The 27,606-nt window shown below is 42.0% G+C and overlaps 1 protein-coding gene across 5 annotated transcripts in view; it reads left to right on the forward strand.

The window, feature by feature from the left end:
- The window catches only part of SPOCK3 (SPARC (osteonectin), cwcv and kazal like domains proteoglycan 3), a 445,886-nt gene that overhangs the window by 113,831 nt on the left and 304,449 nt on the right, over positions 1 to 27,606 (forward strand). For 3 of the 5 annotated variants that reach the window (XM_007457383.1, XM_007457379.1, XM_007457381.1), the window contains one exon: positions 23,716 to 23,761. The exons of 1 other annotated variant lie outside the window; for it this stretch is intronic. In XM_007457383.1, coding sequence (XP_007457445.1) covers positions 23,716 to 23,761 — 46 coding nt within the window. Of the gene's footprint in view, positions 1 to 23,602; positions 23,612 to 23,715; positions 23,762 to 27,606 lie in introns of all 5 variants that reach the window. One more of the 5 variants, XM_007457380.1, reaches the window with a different exon arrangement.

The raw sequence follows: 27,606 nt of genomic DNA on the forward strand, positions 1-27,606 counted from the left end.
GATGTAGTTATGAAGTTCTAAGTTTTTCAAAATTCTCTCAGTTTTCATGGTGTCTTGATAGCTTATCTTTCTAGCCAGAATCCCCAGTAGCAGAATAATCTTAACTATTAACGTTTTTTCGTATTTGGTAAGATCTACAAAAATTCGCTGGTTTCAAATATGTTAAATTGAATTATCTCATAGTTATATATTTATTAATATTGTACAGAGGCAATTTAAATATGTACCCCTTATTTCTTTCTTACATAAAATGTGGTAATCTGGTAAATGAATAGATTACTAAATTTTATCCTTTGATTTCCTGTAATCATAGGCTCCAATGATTTAGAATGATGGTAGCCCAGATTAATATTTCATGTCAGTAAATGTTGCCAACTGTTGCTTTCACTCTGTAGTATCTGTGTTCTGACAAACGCAGTAGTTTATCTTGATCCAGTTATATATGAGATAAAAGGAATTAATATGACATGATATTGTGAGTCAGTTATTTAAACTGATCATTTCACCACTGTTTAATTTTCTTTTATAAATGCTTAAAAAGAAGTGCTTTGATTTCTATGGAATTTTAAGGAATTTAATTAGATTTTTTCTTTTTATTTATCTGTAGCAATTATACAGTTTTTATCATGCAGAGTCCAGGAGATGAGTTTTATTGTGTTATTGATTAAATTTAATGTTTCTGATTAAACAGATTCATCCTATGAACAATTATACTCCAAACCAAGGGTTTGCACTCATATTAAAACGTTTAAAGAAACTACATATTTACAATCTATCTTGTTTCTAGAAGCCTCAGGGTTAAACTTCCTTTTCAGCATGGTGTGACATTCTCGCTCATTTTCCAAATAGATTTCTGTGGACAAGGTTTGAGGCGTTACTGAAACCGTGATAACCTCTTTGTTAGTTTATCATTACATTTGCATATATACTTCATAGCTTAAGAAATTTATCAGTTTGTTTTCATGCAAGCCCTAGATCAAACTTACTTTACAAATATGGTAAATAAATGCACATCATTTTGCTTGTGTAAATACTCCCTTTAAGAGAGTCTTTTAAGAGAAGACTAGAAGTACAGCATTTCCCTTTATGGAAGCTGTAATGTGTGGTCTAAGGGGTTACCCCCGTTAGGAATATAAGTAGCAAAGATACTGTGCTTTCTGGGTCATCTCCTTTTACTCTCCTTTTGCAAGCCCACCCTCCTCCAGATCCTAGCACACTCCTGGCAGACATTCTCTTTTTTATCGAATGACTTTCTTTGAATTCTCTCAGAATGACTGCACTGCTCTGATTTGATAAAATGCATTTGAAACTTGCAGTGAATTGGTGTTGATCTTACTTTAAAATGTAGCTCTTCATTCTTTGTGGAAATTGGAAACAGTGATAACTTGGAGAATACAAATTACCAGAATATCCTAAAGACTAACTTTAGTCAGATCTTTCAATGTCCTGGGCACTACTTTTGTAAACTTCCTACTCTGTTCTATGTAGTGGTAAGGTTCTGCATCTTTTTTGTTTTTGTTTTTGTTTTTGCGGTACGCGGGCCTCTCACTGCTGTGGCCTCTCCTGTCGCGGAGCACAGGCTCCGGTCGCGCAGGCCCAGCGGCCATGGCTCACGGGCCCAGCTGCTCCGCGGCATGTGGGATCCTCCTGGACCAGGGCACGAACCCGCGTCCCCTGCATCGGCAGGCGGACTCTCAACCACTGCGCCACCAGGGAAGCCGGGTTCTGCATCTTTTTAACTTCATTTCTCCAGACACTGAGGAAGATGCTGCTAAGCAGTAAAATTCCCAACTGTGAAGAATAATAGAGTTTTTCATTCAAAAGCTTGATAATCCATACATTTAGTCGCTCCTAAAAGCATCACCTTTATCAACCCTGAACATTTCTCCGATCCGCAGTGTGGTCAGTCTCTCTTTCAACTGAATAGTAACATGGTAATGAAGACTCCAGGGGCCTGGCCCCCAGTTCTCACAATGGCACCAAGGCCAGTGACTGGCGAACAGAAAGAGTTTATAAATTAAGTGTTTAGGACATAAATAAATTAATAAAAATAAGTAAAAGGGAGGCTAATCCTTGAGAATAATTTCATGCGAACCCCATCCCAGCCCTGCTTCTTCTCTGTTTTTGTTTTTATCAATACAAGTGAGGTGACTAAAGTTCTTCATTACTTGTAGGGTCCCAAATTCAGTGCATTTTTCAATTTATAAGAATTACAATCTCAAATGGAAATTTATAGCTGGAAAATTTGGGGGCAGGGTGGCTCTAACCACATCTGATCCCACTCAGCACCTCACAACCCTGTAGATAATCAAGTCTTCTAATGAATGATGTTTATTTTCATTTATATGTTGCTCTTCTAACATAGCACAAGTATCTTCAGATTTTTCCACTATCCAAGCGTCAGAATTTTGATTACTTAATTTGAACATATTCTGCGGAGGTTTGACTGGTTAGAATAGAATAAGAAGCTTGACACTTAGATACTCACCCTGTTTTATGATATTTTTGGTCTCTGAGGACTTTATCTTCATCTCTAAGGATGCGGTATCCAGGAACAAAGAACTGGTCTGACAGTTGAAGGCGTGTTCTAAATCAGAAATCCTGTGTCTCAGAAGAGCACCTCGGGACTCTGCTGCCCCCATAGGAAGGGGAGACCTCGCAGCCTCCCAGGGCCCCTTGCCTGCTCTAGTTTTCTCATGCTACTACTGCATTCTAACATACACCCAATAGAACACTGTCATTAATTTACTGAAAAAAAAAATTATGTCATCTGTCTCACTCCCTCCATAATATAAGCATCACAGAGGTGAGAAATTTTGTCTCTTTTCCATGATGTACACCCATTCACACAAAAGGGCCTGGCACTTACTAGACATTTGGTTAAATGAAAACATGAACACATGCATGAACTTATTGCTTGAGTTTTCCAGTAATAATGAGAATTTGGAAACATCTTTGGAGATTAGTAGGTTGATGAATTAAAATGCCAAGTATAAATCACATAGAATTTTGTCTCTGCACCTGATAATGGACAAAATGTATGAGTTTGATATATTGAAGTTAATATTCCTTAACTGCCTGCAGTTTCTGTTTAGTCATCCTTTCATAGATGACCGATTAACAGGATCTTTTGTGAGTTACCTATAACCAAGGTAAAATAATGTATACACAGTGTAAAACTAACAAAAAATACGAATGTAAGCACAAGCAGATTAAGAAATGGGACATTGTTAATACTCCTAAAATCCCCAGTTTTCCAGTTGAATTCTTTTTCTGCCCCACACAAGGGTAACATCCAGTCTGAATTTTGTCATTATTAGTCTGTGATTTCTCATTCCAGTTTACTACACATGTCTATCTCCCATTCCTCTTGTTTTCTTTTCTATTTTTATATACATGTCATCATGTTGTATATGTTGTTCCATGACGTGCTTTTGTTACTCAGCACTGAGTTTGAGATTCACCTATAACAGATATTTAATTTGAGTGAATATATTACAGATACATAGTATATCTGTGTATATATATATATATAATTCCAGTGAATAAATATATTACTAAAATCCATAGCATTCTATACTGTGATGAGATGCAGTATTCATTCACTTAAATCCTATACACCAATGATAATAAATGGAAAAATATATATATACACATACACACATCCCTTACCCTGTCAGTGGACACACTTGGGTTCTGTTTTCCTGCTTCTGCAAACTGTGATATTGGGGACTGTTTATCCTTGTAGGTGGACCTCTGGTAGTGGAGCTGCTGTGTCAGGGAACGAGCAGATCATCACACGCAGAAACGTGACAGTGCACGTGCTCCTGAGTTATGAGTCCAGGTCCACGCCAATGCTTGGAGTTCTCAATGTGAAAGAAACAAATAAAAGCCAGTGTATTGGATTTCAAATGGTATACCATGTGGTTGGCATTTGTTTTTTCCTGACTGAATAACTGAGACCCTTTTCTTTTGATAAATGTTGGCCATTGGTGCTTTCTGCTGCTCCAAGTGCCTGTTTATATGAAGTTTACTCATTTTCTGTCAGGTCACCTGTTTTTGCTGCCATTGTTGTTGTTCAGTTGCCACTTTAAAAAATTCTGGATATCTTTTTTTTGTTGATTTTATATGTTGCAAATAACTTCTCTCGCTTCATACTGCTTTATTTTTGTTAACTTGTATTAATGGGTGGCTTTGACGACAAAAGTTTGGAATTTTAGTGTGTTTAAATTAATATCTCCTCTTGAAAAGAATTCCTTGTTTCTTAATAAATATATCCTTCCCAGTTTTGAAGTGATGCCGATATTCTTCTAAATGCAGGACAAAATTTTCAATAATCTGCTTTTAATTTTTAAATTTAGACAGTATTTTTGTGTATATAAAGTATGAGATTGTGATCCAGCTTCTTTCATTTCTTTATGGATGACCTGTTGTTTCAGACCGTTCGTGGAATAATGCATTAGATTCCACATGTAAGTGATATCATATATTTGTCTTTCTCTGTCTGGCTTACTTCACTCAGTATGACAGTCTCCAGGTCCATCCATGTTGCTGCAAAAAGCATTATTTCTTTTTTTATGGCGGAGTAATATTCCATTGTATATATGTACCACATCTTCTTTGTCCATTCCTCTGTTGGTGGACATTTAGGTTGTTTCCATGTCTTGGCTATTGTAAATAGTGCTGCAGTGAACATTAGGGTGGATGTATTATCTTTTCAAATTATGGTTTTCTCCAGGTATATGCTCAGTAGTGGGACTGCTGGATCATATGGTAACTCTGTTTTTAGTTGTTTACAGAACCTGCATACTGTTCTCCATAGTGGCTCTACCAATTTACATTCTTACCAACAGTGCAAGAGGGTTCCCTTTTCTCCACACACTCTCCAGCATTTATTGTTTGTAGATTGTTTTGATGATGGCCGTTCTGACTCGTGTGAGGTGATACCTCATTGTAGTTTTGATTTGCATTTCTCTGATAATTAGTGATGTTGAACATATTTTCATGTGCTTTTTGGCCATCTGTATGTCTTCTCTGGAGAAATGTCTATTTAGATCTTCTGCCCATTTTTTAGTGGGGTTGTTTGTTTTTTTGATATTGAGCTGCATGAGCTGTTTATAGATTTTGGAGATTAATTCCTTGTCAGTTGCTTTGCTCTGAGTCAGAGGAGCGTGCGGGGGTGTAGGGCCCGAGCTCAGGGTCAGGTATGTCCTGGATGTCAGGACAACCTTTTCTTTCCTTCTTTTCTTCCCTCCCTCCCTTCCTCCCTCCCTCCCTCCTTTCCTTTCCTTTTCTTTTCTTTCTGGAGCCAACACCCTGCAGACTTGATCCTGTGTGGGGATCGCTGTTACCGCTGCTGGGAACTCCGTCTAGGGCAGCGGAAGCCGCGGGCTACTGCTCCCCCAACCTCACCAAGAGGTGAGAACCAGAAAGTCTGAGGCCAAATTCACCGCAGCCGTTTTAGTAAACAGGCACAGACGCAGTCATGCCGCTGCTCCATGTGCTTGAAAACCTCAGAGTCTGACATGATCCCTGCAGGAGTGGTTCCCGCTACGGGGATGGTGACGTAAAGCAGAGCTCAGAAAACTTTCTGTAAAGGGCCAGATGTGCTAGGTTTTCTGGGCTGGGGTCTCTGTCACGACTACTGAGCTCCAGTGTTGAAGTGCCCAAGAAGCCATAAGACAATAAAAACAGAATGACCTGGGCGCCAACACACCTGTATTTACCAACCAGGCAGCGGACCTTCTGTGGCCCGTGGGCTAGTGTTTCCAGGATTCCGATGAAAAGGCTAGATCGGCCAGGCTTCTGGTCGCGCGGAGCGGCGTGTCTATGAAGAGAGATGACACCAACCAGGCAGACCTCACCAGGGCTTTGGGGCCCCTGCACTTTCTCTCGTTCATGTGCACGTCTGATGCCAAGTAATGAAAATCGCCTGTAGGTTTTCACAACAAGGTTGCGATCACTCCGTAGCTGTCCCTACAATGTTGATTCCTGTTTCGGGCAACTCAGGTGCTGCCGGGTCACCTCCAGGCTTCATACACAGTTAAGTTATGCACCTGCGTCCAAGCTCTGCCTACCACATGTTTTAAAGTGAATTTCCACGCGGAGGATTTACCTGTCTGCTTCGTGAGGATGCAGTTGTTGATAAGGGGTGGGTGGGGGGCAAATGGTGGGGTGGGAGGAAGAAAAACCCCTGCACACTGTCATTAGGAAGGTGGGGACTGGCACTGGCCAGTGTCTCTCTGTTCCCTCCCGGCTCCCAGTAAGGCCTCAGCCTGCTTTGGACCCCCGCCGTGTCTTCTTTCCTTCACGCCTGGTTTCAGCTATAGCCTTGCTCACCGAGAGCCCCTGGGCTCTTTTCACTGTCTCTGTCCTGCGGCTGCTCTAAGAGCTTATTAGTTCTCTGCACGGTTCCCATTCAGAGAGGGAGATTTAATCGCCAGAACGTGATGCTGTTGTGAAAGGACTTCGCTGCCCTTTTCAAAGTTTGATGTCGGGGTGGGTCTCTTTGGTAGATTAATGTTGTCTTTCTTCCACAGTAACTACACGTTGACATCTTTTGCATTAATATACTGAGTGAGTGAGCAAAGAATTGAAGGAATGAACGTATTAACAGGAAGTTCTGATAGTAGTTCACTAACATTATTTGGAAGAAGGCAGCAACGCTTTCTTTATTTGAGGGCTCATTAAATGCCATAAATTGCATTTTCAGGTTCCCAGTAAAGGTGGTTTTGTACAGAGTTTTTCAGTTGAAGAATCTGAAGCTAAAAGTTTGTAGTTTTTTTTTTTTTTTTTGGCGGTACGCGGGCCTCTCACTGCTGTGGCCTCTCCCGTTGCGGAGCACAGGCTCCGGACGCGCAGGCTCAGCGGCCATGGCTCACGGGCCCAGCCGCTGCACGGCACGTGGGATCCTCCCGGACCGGGGCACGAACCCGTGTCCCCCGCATCGGCAGGTGGACTCTCAACCACTGCGCCACCAGGGAAGCCCAGTGTGTAGCTTTTTCACAGTCCTTCACCAGTTGACTGTAGAGCTAGAGCTTTCCCCGTGTCCGTAGTATTTCTGCACCGTCTGCCATTCCGCATTGCCTCAAGAGCCAGCACAGTAGTGGAAACAGGTTTGCAGGGTGAGCTGCAGAGAAGCCTGGCCACGGGTGCAGGGCGTCACCACCAAGCAGGAGGAGAAGCTGGCGGAGTCGCTTCCGGCGTGACGTCATCACAGCCCGCCTTCAGGGTCGGGCAGGAGGAAGGAGACTTGGGCTTCACTCCGCAAAGCTGAGGCGCCGTTCACGGCTCATGATGGCTCTCTGTCTCTTCTCGTACTCTCCTGGGTCTCACCTGAAGCCACTCCCCTCCGGCTGCCTGGTAGGTGTCCAGGCCCTCTGCTTGCACTTCTCCCGGGGGCCCTGCATTCCTAAGATGACTTATAAGGTCCTCCTTGTTCTTTCTGCTTCCCTCCGGGGCGGGGCTGGGTGAAACGCGCACCCTGTGTCTGGGAATCCCGAGCTACTCTGCCTTCGTGTAACTGCTTCTCAGGGATGATGGACTGCTTGCCCTAAGGGGATGCTGGCAACGGAGGCAGAGAGCTGATCAATCCAAGCGACAAATTGCTGGGGACACCAGACACTCGTGTGCGGGTGGCCGTCCGAGTGTCACCTGCCACTGGCTCCCTCAGTTCTGGTGCAGCAGATCACATGTGGGGACTGTGCTGTGGGAAACCGCACTTCTGTTTGAGGATGTGAAAAGCCCTACAGAGTAGGAATCTGACTTAATGGACAAATACAGTTATATCTGAGGGTGGAGACTGTTAGTAATAGCCGCGTGTGGAAAATGGCAGGAGCGGAGATCACTGGTAAAAGGAAAATTCGCCATCGATGGGTTTGCAAGACCTTACCTGCTCCCACAGACAGCAGAGGCTCTTGAGTTCATTAGAGGGATTTTTAACTTTACTTGCTGGTTTTTCAACTCTCTAAATCCTTTTATCTTTGTAGCATATATGGCCTCCCAGCCAAAACTGGTAAACACAATTCTGATCTAATTTAATACCTACATCAGCGTACATTTTAAATATCATATCAGCAGGTCCATAAACAGCTCTGCTAATAATGTATGAAATAGCTTAGCACAGCTCCAGACACATTACCATTGCCAGCACCAAAGTAAAATCCCATTTACTTCTGTGTAAAAGTGTTTGATACTGAATTTGCTTTCCCCTGGACTGTAATTAACAACACTTTGAACTGCTAAGAAGATTCCATTGACTGGTGATATTAATCACATGTTCACGGAGAAATTGACTATTGCGTTTGATTTTTTTTTGCTTATGTGCATCTAATCACTGATTAAAACTAAGGAAATGGATCTTTTCACCATGCTCCTTGGACATTTATTTTCTTGGTAGGTTTAGTCTATAAAGATTTCTCCCTCTCTATTGGATCTTGCTTCTAAATTTCTATAGATGTGTGGAATAAGCCCAAGAAACAGTATTTCTTGTCAAGACCAACAGTTTATTCCAGATAATTAAATCCAAGATGGTTCAAAGAAAACACAGCAAGGATCATAAATTAGGTTCTATCAAGGGATATAGGATGTTCCTCATGAACGGATACTGACAAAACAATTTTGTGGGAAGCTTTAAAAAGTCGTTAATAGTTTTGAAACTTTTGAAAACTAGCATATGAGAAGAAAGCTACAAGGTTTAGTTCTGTGTCTTTAAAATATGCTTCAGACATTAACAGCTGTTTCATCTTTATATTTGACAGTATTCTGAGCTTGCATCCAAGATTTCTGCGCATATACTCTTGTGAATGCTAGGGCCGATTTTTTTTTTTTTTGCGGTACGCGGGCCTCTCACTGTTGTGGCCTCTCCCGTTGCAGAGCACAGGCTCCGGACGCGCAGGCTCAGCGGCCACGGCTCACGGGCCCAGCCGCTCCGCGGCACAAGGGATCCTCCCGGACCGGGGCACGAACCCGCGTCCCCTGCATCTGCAGGCAGACTCTCAACCACTGCACCACCAGGGAAGCCCTGTTCTTGTGGATTTTGAAGCCACAGTTATTGTTTCATGTCCTCTGACCCTGACCCTGTGAGGCTGAGGCAGATTTAACACTTTGTATATGGCTACATTATGTTGCCACAACGATGACCTCTTTATAGACTAGGTCAGGGGTCCCCAAACCCCGGGCTGTGGACAAGCACCTGTTCGCGGCCTGTTAGGAACCGGGCCGCACAGCAGGTGGTGAGTGAGGGGCCAGTGAAGCTTCATCTCCCGCTCCCCTCCCCATTGCTCGCATTACTGCCTGCACCTTCCCCCTGCCCCGGTCCATGGAAAAACTGTCTTCCACGAAACCTGTCCCTGGTGCCAAAAAGGCTGGGGACCGCTGGACTAAATTACGGGAGAACAGAGGCTGCGCCTGCGTACTTCACCTTCCAGCGGCCAGAGCCTCCCCTGTACCTGGCCCCTCAAAGCTTTTGAATGGACATTTGTGAAGCTCCCCCTCCCTCCCCCCTTACTGCTCCCCCCTCATTCTTTTCTCTTTGTCCTCCTTCTGTAAGTGGCTCACCTGCAATAACTAAGTGCAATATAAAATGAAACCAAACATATGTAGTATAATGGGTACTAATACTAATCTTTTTTTTTTTTTTTTTTGCGGTACGCGGGGCTCTCACTGTCGCGGCCTCTACCGTTGCGGAGCACAGGCTCCGGACGCGCAGGCTCAGTGGCCATGGCTCACGGGCCCAGCCGCCCCGCGGCATGTGGGATCTTCCCGGACCGGGGCACGAACCCGTGTCCCCTGCCTCGGCAGGCGGACTCTCAACCACTGCGCCACCAGGGAAGCACTAATACTAATCTTTTATCCCATAATATTCAAAACTTACTTAACGTTTGCCGTTGTTAAAGTGCCAGTGGGGAGCGCAGAGCACCAGTAAAACTGGATACCACAGGCTAAACGTTAGCACTGAGCCATTAAATAGTTTATTCATTTTTTGGTGTGTTCAGGAGAAAGACAAAGGAAGCAGAATTGTTTGTTCTAAAAGTTACACGTATAAAACGGCTTACTTCTTTTTTTCCAACTGAAAGCACCTGTAATGTAGATATTGTCTTGTTTTACATCAGATTGTTTTAAAAGAAGGTTTGTTCCTTTAACAACATTCTGGTAATTTAAGCTACAAGATGCAGTTGATAAGAATATCATGTGTATTTCCTTAAGAATTTCGTTTCTCTTCATCTGAGCTATAGTTTTTTGTCTTTCTTTTTATAAGGATGAGATCACAGTAGTACAAGATGGTAGGCATTGCAGGGTTGTGTGCAAACCTGAAGAACTCTGAAAAGTGGGTGTGTCTGTGTGTGAACACCGGTGTACACACACACATACTTGTTACAAAACATTAATTATCCTTTCAAAACTGATCTTTTCAGATCATAAAATTAATACCAAAAGAATATCATGTTTTTAAATTTAAGGTACATTTATTATTTCCTATCTTCCTTTATATAGGATAAAGGGGGTGAACCTCAACCGTACAACTTCTGGTTTTAGTTTTTATTTCAGTTGGTGTATTTATTTTAACGTGATTAAAAAAATCAGCTCAATTGCATGCATACTTTTAGATGTATGTGTCAGACTTCCACTTCAGTCTCTCTGTGTGGACATGATATCACTATGGTAAATTTATTTTTATTGGTATGGTTCTAACAGGATGTAAAAGTAGCAAGCTGAGTTATGAAGAGAACTATATAAATTTTAAAACATTTCTAATTTTTGGTTGCTGGTATCTGGAGTCGCACTTTTCTGATTTTCTAAATATTTATTTTGGCTATTAGATTACCTAATGCAAAAAAAAAGTCTTGTAGTAGAGCATAAGCCTAATTAATTAGTGGACACTTAAGAAAATAAGCTGTACTAGTTTAAAACTTTGTAGATTTCTTATTGTGGAAGAGGCTATTAGCAAGCATACAGGTTATAATTTTTATATTGGTTTCTAGGTTGTGTGCTTCCTTATAATTAGAGTTGGAAAATGCACAGCTCTGTATAGGATTCCCTATGTTATAAAATTTTACTGTAATTCATTTTAATGTACATTTTAGTGTGCAAGCACATTTATTTCCTATTCTTACGTTTGTTGACAGGTGCTGCTTTTTGATGACTGCAGACTGTGGGAGGAGGGATGAACTGATACTTGTCCTAAATCCCTTGCAAATATTGTTACTGATTTTATCTCACCTCTTTATCATAAGGAAAAATATTATTTAGTGTAGTTTTTCTCCAGCTCTCAAATTGGCTTGAAATGTTCTCAGCCTTTTGGAGATGTGATGTTTTTTTATTGCTGGATTCATAACATTTTATCAGGAAACACTGTCAACGTAGATACAGGACATTTGGGGGACACACCTGTGAGGACCTTGGTCCACATCAAGTCCATCAGAGCTGCCGAGGGTGCGCACAAGCTCGGTGTGGTTTGCAGCCTGTGCTGGGCAGGGACAGAGATGGGACTGAGCATTGAAAAGCCTTCTTAGCTGTTTGACATGAACATTTATATTGATCTCTGTTTCTATGGATTAACTCCAGTAGTGATGAATTTGGGTTTGTATGTCTGTTTTGGTTTCATCTTTTAATAATTCATTTTGTTGTATTTTACTAAAGGCTTGTTCTGAAATGTTTGGGAAAAATAGATGTTCTCCCCCCAGCCTGCCCCTTCTGAGGCCCTGCTGCATCGCACAGGCATGACAGTGAAGTGACTGAATCTTGCAATTGAAGAGACTAGGGGAGATTTGAAATTCCTTTCCTTCAAAGTCCTGATGGTGGAAAAATGAAATGTTCTTGTGTCCTAAGAGGGGAAGGGTCTCCAGCACCTCGAACCTAGCCCGAAGGGCCCTACATCCTGGCAGTCTTGCTTCTGGGCTTGGATGGGGTGGGTGCAGCCACTCGCTGTGAACAAATCAAAGGTGCAGTAGTGATGGGGTGTCATCCTGGGATGAGCGTAAAGAGACCGTCTTGTGTGCCAGGCTCCCTGGCGGGGTCCTCACATGGAGGGTGGCCCCGTGGGGACCCCCGTGTGGCAGGGAAGGGGCTGAGCCAGTAAGGAGCTGGGACCCCCATCCAGAAGGGAGCAAGGGTGCTACATCACCTAAAATGCCTGACAGATCGGAAGCTCTTTGTCAGTCAGGCCTCTAGGAGGGAGTGTAGCCTGGCTGGCACCTTGATTGCCCCTGAGAGAGCCTTTGAGCCATGCCTGGATTCCGGACCTTCCAGAACTCTAAGATGGATGGTTCTTGTCCCAAGCCTCTAGATTTGGGCCTGAAAGGAGGTGGGGTTGCTTTTTCTGGTCCTGGTGCACAGAGAAGCAAGTGGCTCCTGGGGGGACTGTGTTTTAGCCACTGTCCTCCCCATTATCCTTTACTGATTGTAATGCCCGTTATTGGCTTTCTGGTAACTGGGCTATTTTTAGAAACTACTGTGTCGATGGTGTTGGTACTGTTGTTTCAGTGTTTGTTTGTTTGTTTTTTGCGGTGCGCGGGCCTCTCACTGTTGTGGCCTCTCCCGTTGCGGAGCACAGGCTCCGGACACGCAGGCTCAGCGGCCACGGCTCATGGGCCCAGCCGCTCCACGGCACGTGGGATCCACCCGGACCGGGGCACGAACCCGTGTCCCGTGCATCGGCAGGCGGACTCCCAACCACTGCGCCACCAGGGAAGCCCTGTTTCAGTGTTTTAAGAAGTCTGAAATGTAAACGTTAAATATTGGAACAAACCCCAATATGTATACATTACTAATTTTTTGAATTGAGCAAAGGGTCATTCTTTCAGAAAGTCTCTCTCTGCAGAGAAGAGGAAGAAGGTAATACTCACAGAGCGAAACTTCTAGGGCAACACCTCACGCTTTAGTTCGAAGATTTTATCAACCAGTGAACTGTGAATGTAATACTGTTACTAGAGATAATAGCTGTGCATCAGCATCTCAATTTATAGATGAGGAAATAGAATTATAATAATAACAACCATGAGGGCATATCAAAACTTGTCTTAAACCCAAAAGTGAAATCTCAGCGTGAACCAAATAGCTTTCAATTTTTGTCTAAGTATAGATACTTTCAGAAAGGAGTTCCCAGGTATTGATCATGAATAAGGACCCAGTTGTACGTAATCGGAGTTCGTGTGTAAGTATATCCCATGCCCACTCTGTCACTATAGCATCTAAAGAGCTTACTTTTTGCTGCTGGAGGTGTAAAAAAGCACAGAAATACACTCTTGACTCAGTAAGGAACCAACTAATATCCTTTGTTTCTTAACATAGCACATTCTAAAAATGAGAAATACTATTTTGCTTTCATTTATGATGAGTAACTTCTGTCTATTTTACACAGTATTTAAATTTTGACTAGTACTATATTTTCATTGACTTTTATATGCTAATGATTTGTATCAGACTGATAGTATGCATTTAATATTTGTATATAATATAAACTTATTTACATTTGATATGATGAAACATTTGAATTACACTCAATATTTAGTTTCATGTAGTTGTTTGAAATCATGAATTTTGAACACTAAGATAATGTTTTAAATACCAAAAGATTGGGATTGACATATACAACTGCTATATATAAAATAGGTAACTGGGGCTTCCCTGGTGGCGCAGTGGTTGAGAGTCCGCCTGCCGATGCAGGGGACACGGGTTCGTGCCCCGGTCGGGGAAGATCCCACATGTCGCGGAGCGGCTGGGCCCATGAGCCGTGGCCACTGAGCCTGCGCGTCCGGAGCCTGTGCTCCGCAACGGGAGAGACCACAGTGGTGGGAGGCCCGCGTACCACACACACACACACAAAACATCACTTGTGTTAAGTAGAATATATATATAAATAACTGATTCACTTTGCTGTACACCTGAAAGTAAGACAACATTGTAAATCAACTAAACTCCAATAAAAATTAATTTTAAAAAACACCAAAAGAATGTGAAATAAATATGGAAATCTGGATGCTGCTCTTTTGTTCCGATGACTAAACAATAGCTAAAGTTTTGATTTACTAACCTGAGCAGTCTTCTAGGGTTAGAAAGTAGTTATGTAGAACCTGGAAGCAGGTTGTATCAATTCGCCCGTGGTTTTCATTTTAAATGGAGAATCATGATGTCATACAGAATTGTCAGGCATCCGTTTGCCACACATTTGCAACCTGGGCCTAAAACACTTCTTTTGTGTAAAATATCATAAGAACTTTTAGAATCACATTCTTCTGTGGTTCTGGATTATACATCTTGATTTCTTGTGCTGAAAATATGGTAAATGCATTTGTGGATTATCCAGGGCTACCTGATATATTTATGATCAGAGGGTGGAAATGAAATACTTGGCAAATTCATGGGCTTGAAGGTTTGGAGATTGAATCACACAGATTCAGAACATTAAACACCTTTTTTTTTTCCCCCAACCCAAAATATTTGTTATCCTGTATTAATGGAAATAGAGGTATTCCATTAAATATTGCTTTTGTATATTTTTTTACACGCGTTCTTTTATGGGGCATCATAGTCCAGGATAGGAGGGATTTGGGTCTTTTCCAGTTTAAGACCCACTTTGCAGGCCTTAGGGGCCCAGTCATGACAACTCCCCTGGGCTCTGCGTCGGGGGTGGGGGGCGCAGAGCAGCCTTGTCTCAATAAAACTTTATTTGTAAAAACAGGTGGTGGGCCACCCATGGGGTGCATTGACTCGCCTGTGCTGTTCTCAGCGGGTTTAAGCATGTGTTCTTGGCTTCACCCCCTCCACCTTCAGCAGGTGGCTGATCTCTCTCTGCTTCCCTGGCCTCACCTGTGCAGCAGAAGTGACAGCAGACACGCTGCCTCTTACAGATGCTGAATGCTAGGTTCTGGGAACCTGGTCCCAGGCAAGCGAGTGGAGCCCCAGGCCACTGTGCTTCTCAGTTTCTGTTCCTGTTGGTGTTCTTATAGTTAAAACCAAGGCTCCCAATATTTGAAAGTCCTTATTTTATTTATTAAGGCAAATACTTCTGTGTCATTCCCTGAAATTAATGAAATGTAAGTTTTGTATATCAGTGTGGAACTAACCAGTCCACATACATATGCAGAAGAATTTTAGCCTTGATGTGCAGGGACTTTCAGAGACAGTTGAGGAATCCTCCAATGCACATTTCTTTTGGCACAGTTTATTTATGTGTTTAATCTGCGGTGAGTCGGGGAGCATAAAAGTGCTCTCTGAGAAGTAAAAGGCTCACTAAAGTGGTATAAATGAATTCTCTCAGGGTCCTAGGACATCCCTGGAGAAACGAGAGGGACTTGAGTAATAAACACGGCCTTGGGGGCTGAAACGGTTGTCTCATGGATAATTCCTTTGTGCCCAGACAGAGCTTACTTCCTCTATCTTGGGATCAAATCATGTTTTAAGGGGGGGGGGGGCTTCCTCTTGTGTGAAATGTACTGGCTTAACTCTTAACACTGGGCATTCCTCCCACGATGGGGTGAGATGAACATGAGGCTGTCACAACATAGAACACATTTCAAAAAACACAGACTTTCTTTGCTGTGCTTGAGCTTACAGAACTAGCAGTGCCTCGTGAGTTTTCTGAGCTGTTGAAACACAGCAAACAACAAGAGGTCACTTTAGTTGGGAAATCCTAAAGTTTAGTGCGAGAGGGCTTGGGGGACGTAATCGCGAATCACAGAAATTCTAGGGAACTTCCCTCGCCAGCCCTCAGCATAGGCCCACACAGGCGTCATCATACCGTTTGACTTCTGTGGACATTTACAAAGATTAACAGAGCTTTTGTTAATAAGTAGAGCAATAGCTTAGAATAGAATCCAAACGTACGATTGTACAACAGTTCAGAATCGGGTGTATTCCTGTCTTTTATGTTTTCCCCAAATGCAGACGCTTTGCTGATTATTTGCTCCTTGGGAATACACAGATCTTTCAGTGTGGAGACTTTGGCCCAATCTCTCTTCCCTGGAAGATGACTAGGGGCCCGAATTGCTCTCTCTGTCTCTATGCTCCTATGACTGTGTCCTATTAGGGTGACCAGGAAGTCGTTTGTCTCCTGCCGGCTTGTGGAAAAGCTATTGGTGGTCGTGGTCGTTGCTGGGAATCAGGACTTCACCAAATAGAGGCCAGAGGGTCCAGGCTGCGATGTCAGGGGAGTGGGTATGGATGCAGAGTGATCGAAGGGGAGCAGGGGATGCCGGGAAAGTCCAGGATGGGAAATAGGGTCAGAGGATGAGCAGGGGATTCCCAGGGAAGAATGGACAGAGGACAGACTGATATCCACACACACAGTCAGTATGCTGAGGACACCCTGGGACGTGACCCTGGATCTGCTGCAGGGCCAGTGGCCCCGTTCCAAGGCCAAACCCATCATGCAGCATCAGATTCCCAGTGGGACTGACCTTGTAAGGATTTACCTTATGGGTTGCAGCTTAAATTCTGCCAACAAGGGCTCTTTGGAGGTTCTGGATTCTGTGTATGAGAAGGTGCAACGAAGCCAGAGGTGGAGAGCTTGTGTGTACATTTTTATCCTCAGGACTAACTAACTGTATGACTTGGGAGGCCTTCCAGCTATTAATTACTTGCTAATATACCACAGTTTTCTATTCTCTCTCATGTTTTTGAGTTCTGACTGTGCTCAGCCCGGTATCACTTTGAGTCTCTAGAAAGTGATGGTGGTTGATTTTGGCTGCTGTCTGGGAATTCAGGAGGGGGTGGGGCAAGTGGTTTTTCTGCCCGTGGCTGATGATGGCTTCCCGTGGAGCAGCCCCACCACCACCCCAGGCTCTGTTGATGAGCAGGTTACGGGGCCAGGCTGGGCTAGGGGCGGGGGATGCCCTGAACCTTTCCTGGGAGTGACAGGAAGGGAGGATGCACAAGAGGAAAGCCCCCGATGGGCACCTTCTCCTGCAGGTTGGGAGCTCCGATGCCCTTTCACAGAGGGAGGCCTGGGAGGACAGGGTGATCCTTTGAGACCTGGGTAGGGGCTCACCCTCGGGTCTCTGTGTCCTACGTGAGCGTGTGAAGACCTCTCACCTACATTGCAGATTATCTGCTTGCTTTCTCTGAAACAGGGTCCATCTGGACTGCAGCCGGCTCTCACATCAGATTCTGGGCTCGTTGAAATCAGAGGCCACATGTCACTAGGTTTTCTTTTTCCTTAGCATCTACTAGAAGCAAAATAAATATTTATTGGAAGGATTGAACAAAACACATCCTGAGTCTCTGATACAACGTTGGATTTGTGAGTAAGGTCACACGATGTGCGTGTGGCTTCAGAGGTCAGGGGTCACAGTACTCCAAAGGCGTCTTTCTCTCTGCCCTCCCCATAGGTTGCAGGCTTCCCCCAGCAACTCCACATGTTTTACTGAAAAATCCCATTTTCATATGATGTCAATTTAATAAGATAGTCATTCTTAACATCATAATGGTAAGTGATAATTACTCGAATGTTTTTCTGGCTGGAATAATAATAGGTACCATTATTAATAAGGTAATAATTATTAATAATAATATTATTAATAATAGGTACCAATTTTTAAGTGCTTATTGTGAGCTATAAGCTATATTCATACTTTGCATATTTTAATAATTTAATCTTCCTCAGTTTAAGGGCATTATTACTAGTCTCAATTTTCAGAACAGAACAGGTACGGTCAGAGTTGAAATATCAGAGTAACTGATATTAAATATAGGCGTTTCTTATTCAGAAACCTCACTCTTGGGCCTCCGATGTCCTATTATATGTTTCTCTTTTTTTTCTTTCTTCATATCTTTTTATTCTCATTCATTGAAATTGTCAAGCTAGGATTTGAAAATTTGTACCAAGATAAGTTTATCTGTCTTCCTAATTATTATTTCTGACATTTTCTCAGACTTTCATTTTTCATCATAATTCATAAAAATATTTGAAACATAATTGTTATGTGAATGACATCACTGATAAAACACTACTGCTTTTGGAGGTTGGTTGTTTCACCAACCCGCTCCCTCCGGTCCCCCAAGTGCTCTATACTGGGATTTGTAGCTACAAGATTTTGTTACATAAGTCCTTTTCTCTCTTATACTAAATTTCAGTTCCTAATCATGGTTGACCCACATTTTACACTGCAGATTCAACCATTTCAAATCAAGTCAGGCAGTCCTGGATCTGTTATATCGTTTAAAGTAGTGAAATACAACCTGTAAATTCTTAACATAATGAAATATACTTATAAATGCCTTAGAGTAAAAGATGCAATCTAGGTGGACCTGTCAGTTAAAAGCAAGACTGGGAGACAGCTGTTGAGGGGGGCTTTCTCCTTCTTGTCCTGACGCCATCACTTCAGGGGAGAGTTTATCCCAAAGACCCTTACTGTAATAAGTGTCAGTGCACACAGTGGGAAATACCAGAGATGTGTGTTTATTTACTTTGTATCTGGACTAAGATTGCTGGGTTTCCATAGTCATAAATAGGTAGTTGTGCAAATCTGGAAAGAAATCTTATCAATCTCATACCCCATGGGTTTTTTTGGGGGGGGAGTGGCAAAGCTGACTGGCTAAAACATAGCTGCCTGTGAGTTGTCTCATATGACTAAAGTATTATTTAAGTGTCATTTAAATGTTTTAGACAGACACTGATGAAATGTATCTCTATAATAGACTCATCTATTTAAAATATATATGTATACATTTATATATATGTATATATCTTGACAGAGATGCATGAGTGTGTTTTGTGTGCATTTGTGTGTGTGTGTGTGTTCCAAATGGATGACTAATACAAAGGCCCCACATGACATCCTAGATACTCTGATGGCAGACTTCAGGTGGGGAAGGGACGTACTGTGGAAATACTGTCACCTAAACGATCTCGGTGTAGGTTGGCCCTAAAATCCTATACCCCACCTGAAACTGGACTGTCATATTTTGGGGATATGAGTATGGCGTTTCAGAACTACCCACCGTTGATAACCATCACTTTAGCACTTATTTTATTTTTACAGTGTCTCCAAAAGCATTATCTTCCGTGTCCCATTACAATGTCTCCAAAAGCATTATCTTCCGTGTCCCATTACAATGTCTCCAAAAGCATTATCTTCCATGTCCCATTTTGTAATCGTGTAAATACTGTTTTTTATAGCTTAACAATCCTTTATACCAGTTATTTAATATAAATTACAGAACACTTATGGGAATATAGGACACAGTTGTGTCCAGTAGTCATCAATAGAATCTTTATTGATTATTATTTAAAGGTGGTGTGCCCTGCTAGCAATTTTCAAATACATATCTCAGGAAGGTCCCATTGTCCGCACAAACCTTCGTGGCCTCGGGAGCAGCTTGTGTGGCTCAGCACAAGTGATATGATGCCTGACCTGAGTGTAGCTCTTCTCATATTCAGCTCTAGCCCTTGGGGGGCTCTTGGAGCTTCCAGTCTCTCCTATTCCCGGTTGATCATGTGTTAGAATCCATGAGGATACTGAGTAATCCCTGCCCTAGTTTTCTAGTCCCTGTGATTCCTTCAGGCATCGGGAGAATTAATCACCGTAGATGCAGCAGTGAGTGAATGAACCAGACAGTTCATCCGAGGATATAAACTGGTCCTTCCCACCTACTTCATCTGGACAACGCCTGATTCTGACCAGCTCTTGTCATGGGAAACTAGTTTCTCTATTCTGGGCATGGTTTTTATTCTGAAACATATATTCTGAATGTATAAGAAAGTACTTAGACATTTATGTATGCGTGATTTGTTATAAAATATAAGCAACATGGAAGCACAGACGTATGAAGAAATAACTAAAGGTTGGTAAATCCACACAGATAGATGTGAGACGTTCAGTATTTTGACAAAACATATTAATACAGTTGTAAAATGCTCTTAATAAAATGAGGCACAAAACATCTGGATATAATATTGAACATAACGGTATTATCTCAATATAGTAAAACATGTGTGAAGAATAATCTGTTCCTGTTAGCAGTTCTTTGCTGTAGGATAATTTGATTCATTTGTGTTTCTGTATTTCCCAAAAACTCTGCATCACGGGTCCTCAGGTAGGTGGTTTTTCCCCCTGAGGAGGCGCTTGGCAGTATTCGGCGACCGTCTTGATTGCCACACCTTGAGGGAGGTCACTGCTGGCCTGTCATGGGTGGAGGTCAGGGATGCTGCTAAGCAGCCTGCAATGCTCAACAGAGCCATTCCCCCACCTGCCCCCACCCAAGACAACAAAGAATTATCTGCTCAAAGTGTCAGTGGTGGCGAGGGTGAGAAATTGTGCTCTACATTAAACATGTGTCTTATTTAAAATCAGGAAAAATAGGACATTAAAACCCCAAGGAAAAGGCTTAAATCACAGGATACAGAAATCAAATTTTCTTGTACAGACCGCATTTTGGGGAGAACTGTCAAATATTATTTCTTTCAATATAAGAAATTGGAAAAGGTGCAGAATTGACTCATTGTCAGTATAATTCACGGTGTAAGCTCTGGAGTGTGAGGTTTGCCCAGTGGGACCCTCGGGCTTGGTGTCAGTCATCTGAACCTGAGTTTCTCCAGTCATGGGCATTTCCTGAGTTGTTTTCTAAATCCCCAGTTGGCTTATTCTGGATCTAAATTGAAGCCTGGGAACAACCAATAGTCACTAAAGCTTTTTGAGACAAAAGAAATTGCGCCTGAATGAATACTTTATGTGAAAATACTTTGATTTCTCATCCTGGCAACATTCCTAAGATTTAATGCGGTGAAACCATTTTCAGAAAAATAAAAGTCTCGTGATGTGAGAACACAAAGACAAATATCTAAAAATAGCTAATAGGGGAAGGACTTTGCTTTTCTGTACCATGTCAGATGGCCAGCTGTCCGTGATGCCCTTGACATAACAAAAAGCCAGGTCACGTTGTACATTATGATTACAGATTTTTTATAGCTCTGATCCCAGAATAAGCCAGTGTCATCATGTCATTCTGAAGGACGTTCAGTTAAGTTGTCGAGGTTCGCTTTTACCATCGCGTTGTTTTCTCTACATGCCCACGTACTTCCTGCTAACCCGTACAGTGTTGAGTATTTCAAGCACTCCCTGTCGTGGCAGGCGTAATGCTGTCATGTTATCAGGCCTCAGTGTCAGCTCCATCCCTGTGCCAGCCTTTCCGCAGCCCAGAGTCACCATTGTAGGAGACACCTTCTCGCACCTTTCTGGATGGTGCCGTGGTAGCTGTACCGCTTGAGAAAGTCTGAGGGGACAGCAGAGGTACTTGTCTTCTGGCATTAACCACAGTCATTAATGTTGGCTTTGCAAAAGTTCTCTGCATCTCACGTCTGACATTTGGGGGAGGGTTGCAGTGTGGACATCACTTCGAAAAATGTGATGAGGGGTCCATAGCTCTTTCTACAAAAAAACAGAAACACTGCAGGACTTTGTCAGCAGTCATGACAACTTGTCCGGTGGTGATGTTGACCAGACACTAAAGGGATGACCTTAGTCCTTCTGACTGGCAAACATGCTTTAGCACCTGCTTCTTGCCAAGAGTGGCCTGGTGCTTTGCAGTTTTGTAACTAATCCCCGCACCACCCTTACCAGACCAGGTAGGTATTCTTTTTCCGACTTTAGTACAAGCACCTGAGGTTTAGACCGTCTTTTTCTCTAGCCTCATGCAGTTATTAGATGGTGGAGCCAGACTTCAAATTCAGGTCTGCATCTCCAGAGCCATCACCAGGTGCCAGAGTCTGGCTTTGCCTGTGTTTCAGGAGAATCCCAGACCTCTCCACGCTTAGAATGGAACACAGCCATCTTCCCCACGCAGTGAGCGGTAACCTGAAAAAGTGATTACATGAGTGTGCTGTGATCTTCAGCTGAAGTTTGAGAATTTGAGTGTAGGTACTTGATTTGAAAACCTAGTTTCCCAAGATTTGTATCATGCTGTAATTTTTTTAGAAGTGAGATTTTAAGATGAGACTAAACAATCACTATTTGGGTATTTATCCAGTGGTGTTATCCATCCTTCATCCAATCCTGGATAATTTAGCGTAGAACCCGTCAGCGTGTGTTGCCCTAAAATGCCCCCTCTCTTGTTATAACCCTATCTCAACATAAATAGAAGACAGACAGACGTTTCTTCTGCGGTTTTTCTTTCCCTCTTTCCTTTGAGGGTGAGAGATGGGGGTGAGAAAGGTGGTAATGAGTGATTCGTCGCAATAAGGAAAATGTTCTGTAACAATTTAAAAATGTTCAATAAATAAATTAGGGAAGTATATTTATTTCTGTAATTAAAATGCTCTATGTTCCCTCCCAGTACACTGGAGGGTGTTAGCAAAGAGGGTAGAAGGAGATTGAAAGAATCTCTGCTTGGCCTTCTGGGTTCCCTACATTCTGAGGTTTCTGGTGGGTTAGGATTTGGGGCTGGGGACTGTTTGATCAAGGAGCATCCTGTAGTGCACTTCTCTTGCTTATGATGGTGGAAATAGCTTATTAATTTGAGCAGTGAAATCGGTTCTGTTTGCATAAGAGATGATCTGTTTGAGGTGCCTTTACAAGGCTTTTAGGTAAAAACAGTGAAAAAAATTGAGTCAGTTGGCTCAGCTCTGTGCACTATCTGTTGCCCCACTTTTGTGCTTTATGGTCAGATGTACTAAATATACAGTAAATGTAATGATTCTTTCCCATATCAAAGATTGAAACTTTAGGCAAGATTTAATTAGGTGCACATTTTTTCTCAAGCTTCCTGGTGCATTCTGATGAATTCCTTAGATGTTCAGTTGCCTGTGACTGATGTTCATAAAGTATATTTATAGTGTCTGGGCTGCTGCAGAGTCACCTGGTATGTTTCCTGCTATGGTAACTGTTCCAGTTACTGGTTTTTTTTGTTTCTTTGTTCTTTGAGGAGAAAGTAATTTTTTAAATTATCTCAGGGACATTTAATTGAACAGAAATCTCATGTTCAATTTACTTTGTTTACTTGAAATCTTATAGCCAAATATGTGGCTCGTTTCTCGTTGCCCCAATTTCCTTATTTATTATTTATTTCATATTTAATTATAACATATATATATTTTTAAATTAATTTTTATTGGAGTATAGTTGGCTTACAATGTTGTATTTCAGGTGTACGGTAAAGTGAATCAGTTATACACATACACAGATACACTCATTTTTAGGTACTTTTCCCATACAGGCCATTACAGAGCATTGATTAGAGTCCCCTGAGCTATACAGAGGTCCTTATTAAGTCATCTGTTTTATACATAGTGGTGTGTACATGTCAACCCTAGTCTCCCAATTTATCCCCCGCTTTCCCCCTCCATTTACTCATGTACTAGTGCAAAGTGCAGTTGTGTAATTGGAAACTGGTGGATGCTTTTATAAGCTTATTAGCTTCACGTAATCGTGTGCTATACTGCACATTGAAAGTATCGCGTTATAATATTTAGGTGATGTGGCAACCAAAACAGTTAAATTCTTACAGTATAGTAAATGTTGACTTGCCATGAAAATGAACACATTTACTGAAAGATATTTCTATAACGTGTTAACAGTGTATTCTCATTTGATAACTATTGTTTTTCTCTTGTTCCTTTTTTTTCTTTTTGTTTGTTTATTTTTTTATAATTTACTGCTTGCCATTGCAGGAAGTAGAGGTTTGTATTCAGCTTCTGTATTTCACATTTTATTTTTGATTTTATATGAATGTTTACATTTTAATTACTCATAGACACTCAATTCACATTATTTTTCTCCTTAGGATGATTATTTCCGCACTTGGAGTCCAGGAAAGGCCTTCGATGGGGGTAAGAATGTCATTATTTTAAAATAAATGTTTTTACGTGTTTACAATCACTGAACTTTAAGCATGATATTTATTGCCTGGTTAGATTTTAAAATACTAAATAGGAGAGCTTAGATGAATGGAAAAAATTCATGCCATAATTACTTTCACTTCAGAATATTATAGTTAGAGATAAGTTACTTAGGTATTGTGATTTGTCAAGGTGTCTCTCATTTTTAGGATCGTATCTGATTTGTCTGGTTTAGGCTTCTGAACTTTACTGTGTCCATTCTTATTAGCTGATACAAGTCACTTCATCCAGTCCTCAGATATATTCAAGTACTTTCGCTGGGAAAGAGATTTATTTTTGCAAAATTTCAAAACAAATGGCTTTGCTGTGTCATTTTCAGTAAATAAAAGCTCTCCTTTAAAATGGAGCAGTCTGGTAATTAGACTCAGCTGGTGTCTTAGTAAGACCCAAAGGAAAACTCTTGTGTTGAAAAACTGTACCCGCAGTTCGTGGTCTTGGTTGGCCCCCTTGAGACGGAGGGCAGAACACACACACGGGACAGGAAGCCCTTCCCCGGGTGCAGGAGATGCCCGATCTCAATGCAGTCATAATTACGTAAGTAAACAGATTTGTTTACCAAACTGTACACTATTAGAACCAGACTCTTCCTTTTTTGTTTTGTTTTTTTTTTTTTGCGGTACGCGGGCCTCTCACTGCTGCGGCCTCTCCCGCTGCGGAGCACAGGCTCCGGACGCGCAGGCTCGGCGGCCATGGCTCACGGGCCCAGCCGCTCCGCGGCACGTGGGATCTTCCCGGACCGGGGCGCGAACCCGTGTCCCCTGCATCGGCAGGCGGACTCTCAACCACTGCGCCACCAGGGAAGCCCCAGACTCTTCCTTTTAAAGTTTGAAACAGAAGAAATTTCTACTTTGCGTCGGCTATAGTAACCTTACATAACATGGTATCCCTGAAGGAGTATTATTTAAAAGTAGAAGTTTTTTTTTTCAATGAGCCGTGCTGTGCCATTAAAGGAAGCTTTACAGTATTGTGCTGTGTTTCCTAATATTTGGGATGAATGCTACCTCAGCCAGCCTCTGAGTAGGGACCAGCTGGGATGGACAAAGGATTGTGGTCAACGTAGAAATTAACCTTCAGTCGGAAACAGCAATTCACATCCTGCCCCTTCTGTAACGTTACTTTCTTTGTTCCTTACTTCGTGATTTCACTGTTATTATCCAGTGTGTTAATTTGTGGGATTTACATAAAAATGATTTTGATGTGGTTACTGTAAGTCAAGCGAAAGGCACTAAAAGACAGGCAATGAAAAAATACAGGCAAATATGCTTCACATCATTACACTTTGCAGGTACTGTGTTTACAAATTGAAGGTTTGTGGCAACCCTGCATTCAACAAGTCTGTTGGTGCCAGTTTTCCAACAACATTTGCTCCCTTCCTGTCTTGTGTCACATTTTGGTCATTCTCACCTTATTTCAAACTTTTTCTTTATTGTTATATTCATTATGGTGATCTGTGATCAGGGATCTTTGGTGTTACTGTTGTAATTGTTTTGAGGCATCACGAGCTCCACCCAAATAAGATCATAAATGTGATAAATGTTGTGTGTTTTGACTGCTCTACCGACCAACCTTTCCTCCGTCTCTGACCCTCTCCTCGGGCCCCCGTATTCCCTGAGACACAGCAGTACTGAAATTAGGCCAATTAATAACCTACACTGGCCTCTAAGTGTTCAAGTGCAAAGAAGAGTCACAAGTCTCTCAGTTTAAATCAAAAGCTAGAAATGATGAAGCCCAGTGAGGAAGGTGTGTCACTGGTGGGAATGTAAATTGGTGCAGCCATTATGGAGAATGGTGTGGAGGGTCCTTAAAAATCTAAAAATAGAGCTACCGTATGACCCAGCAATCCCACTCCTGGGCATATATCCTGAGAAAGCCATAATCCAAAAAGGTACATGCACCCCAGTGTTCATTGCAGCACTATTTACGACAGCCAAGACATGGAAGCAACATAAATGCCCATTGACAGGAGAATGGATAAAGAATATGTGGTCCATATATACAATGGAGTATTACTCAGCCATAAAAAAGAATGAAATAATGCCATTTGCGGCAACATGGATGGACCTAGAGATTATCATACTAAGTGAAGTAAGTCAGACAGAGAAACACAAATAGATCATATGATATCACTTATATGTGGAATCTACAAAAAAGATAAAAATGAACTTATTTACAAAACAGATATAGACTCACGGGCTTAGAAAATAAACTTATGGTTACCAAAGGGGAAGGGTAGGGGGAGGGATAAATTCGGAGTTTGGGATTAACATATACACAGATAACCAACAAGAACCTACTATATAGCACAGGGAGCCATACTCAGTGTCTTGTGATAACCTATAATGGAAAAAGAATCTAGAAAAAATATATATGTATATAATATATATATTATTTATATATTATATAATATATATAATATAAATATTATATATATTATATATATTCTTTTCTAGATATATATACACACATATATAGATATATATACACACACACACACATATATATATATATATATATATATATATTCAGCCATACATATATGGCTGAATCACTTTTTTGTACACCTGAAACTAACACAACATTGTGAATAAACTACAGTTCAATAGAGATTTAAAAAAAAAAAAAAGCAAGCCAAGATAGGCCAAAAACAGTGAGCCAGGTTCTGAAAGCAAAGGAAAAGTTCTTGAAGGAAATTAAAAGTTGGTGCTCCAGTGAACACATGGATGCCAAGAAAGCCAAACAGCCTTCTTGCTGACATGGAAAAAATTCTAGTGGCTGAATAGAAGATCAAACCAGCCACACCATTTCCTAAACCAGAGCCTCCTCCAGAGCCAGGCCCCACTCTCTCCCATTCTGTAAAGGCTGAAAGAGGTAAGGAAGCTGCGGACGAAGAGTTTCAAGCTATAGCAGAGGTTGGTTCGTGGTGTTGAAGGAGAGAAGCTGTCTTGTCTCCATAACCTAAAAGTGCAAAGTAAAGCAGCGAGGGGGTGATGTAGGAGCTGCAGCAAGTTACCCAGAAGATCTAGCCGAGATAATTAATGAAGCTGGCCACGCTAAACAACAGATTTTCAGTGTAGACGAAAACAGCCTTCTGTTATAAGAAGATGCCGTCTAGGAGAGCTGGAAGGAGAGGCTGAGCCTCTTGTTAGGGGCTAATGCAGCTGGTGAGCTTACGTTGAAGCCAGTGCTAATTTACCGTTCTGAGAATCCCATAATTAAGAATTATGCTAAATATACTCTGCCTGTGCTCTGTAAATGGAACAACAAAGCCTGGATGACAACACATCTGTTTACAGTATGCTTTACTGAATATTATAAGCCCACTGTTGAGACCTACTGCTCAAAAAAAAAAAAAAAAAAAAAAATCCTTTCAAAATGTTACTGCTCGTTGACAAGGCACCTGGTCACCCAAAGCTCTGATGGAGATGGATAGTGAGATTAATGTCATTTTCATATCTGCTATGCTGACACAGCATCTATTCTGCAGCCCGTGGATCAAAGAGGAACATTATGATTCATGGGAAGAGCTTAAGATACCAACCTTAACAGGAGTTTGGAAGAATTGATTCTAACCCTCGTGGATGACTCGGAGGGGTTCAAGATTTCAGTGGAGGCAGGAACTGCAGATGTGGTGGAAACAGCAGGATAACTAGAGTTAGGAGTGGAGCCTGAGGATGTGCCTGAATTGCTACAGTCTCAGGATCAAACTTTAATGGATGAGGAACCGCTTCTTACGGGAGAGCAAAGAAAGTGGTTTCTTGAGATGGAATCTACTCCTG

Source organism: Lipotes vexillifer, unplaced genomic scaffold (genome assembly GCF_000442215.2).
Source record: "Lipotes vexillifer unplaced genomic scaffold, Lipotes_vexillifer_v1.1 scaffold668, whole genome shotgun sequence".
NCBI classification, from domain to species: Eukaryota; Metazoa; Chordata; class Mammalia; order Artiodactyla; family Lipotidae; genus Lipotes; species Lipotes vexillifer.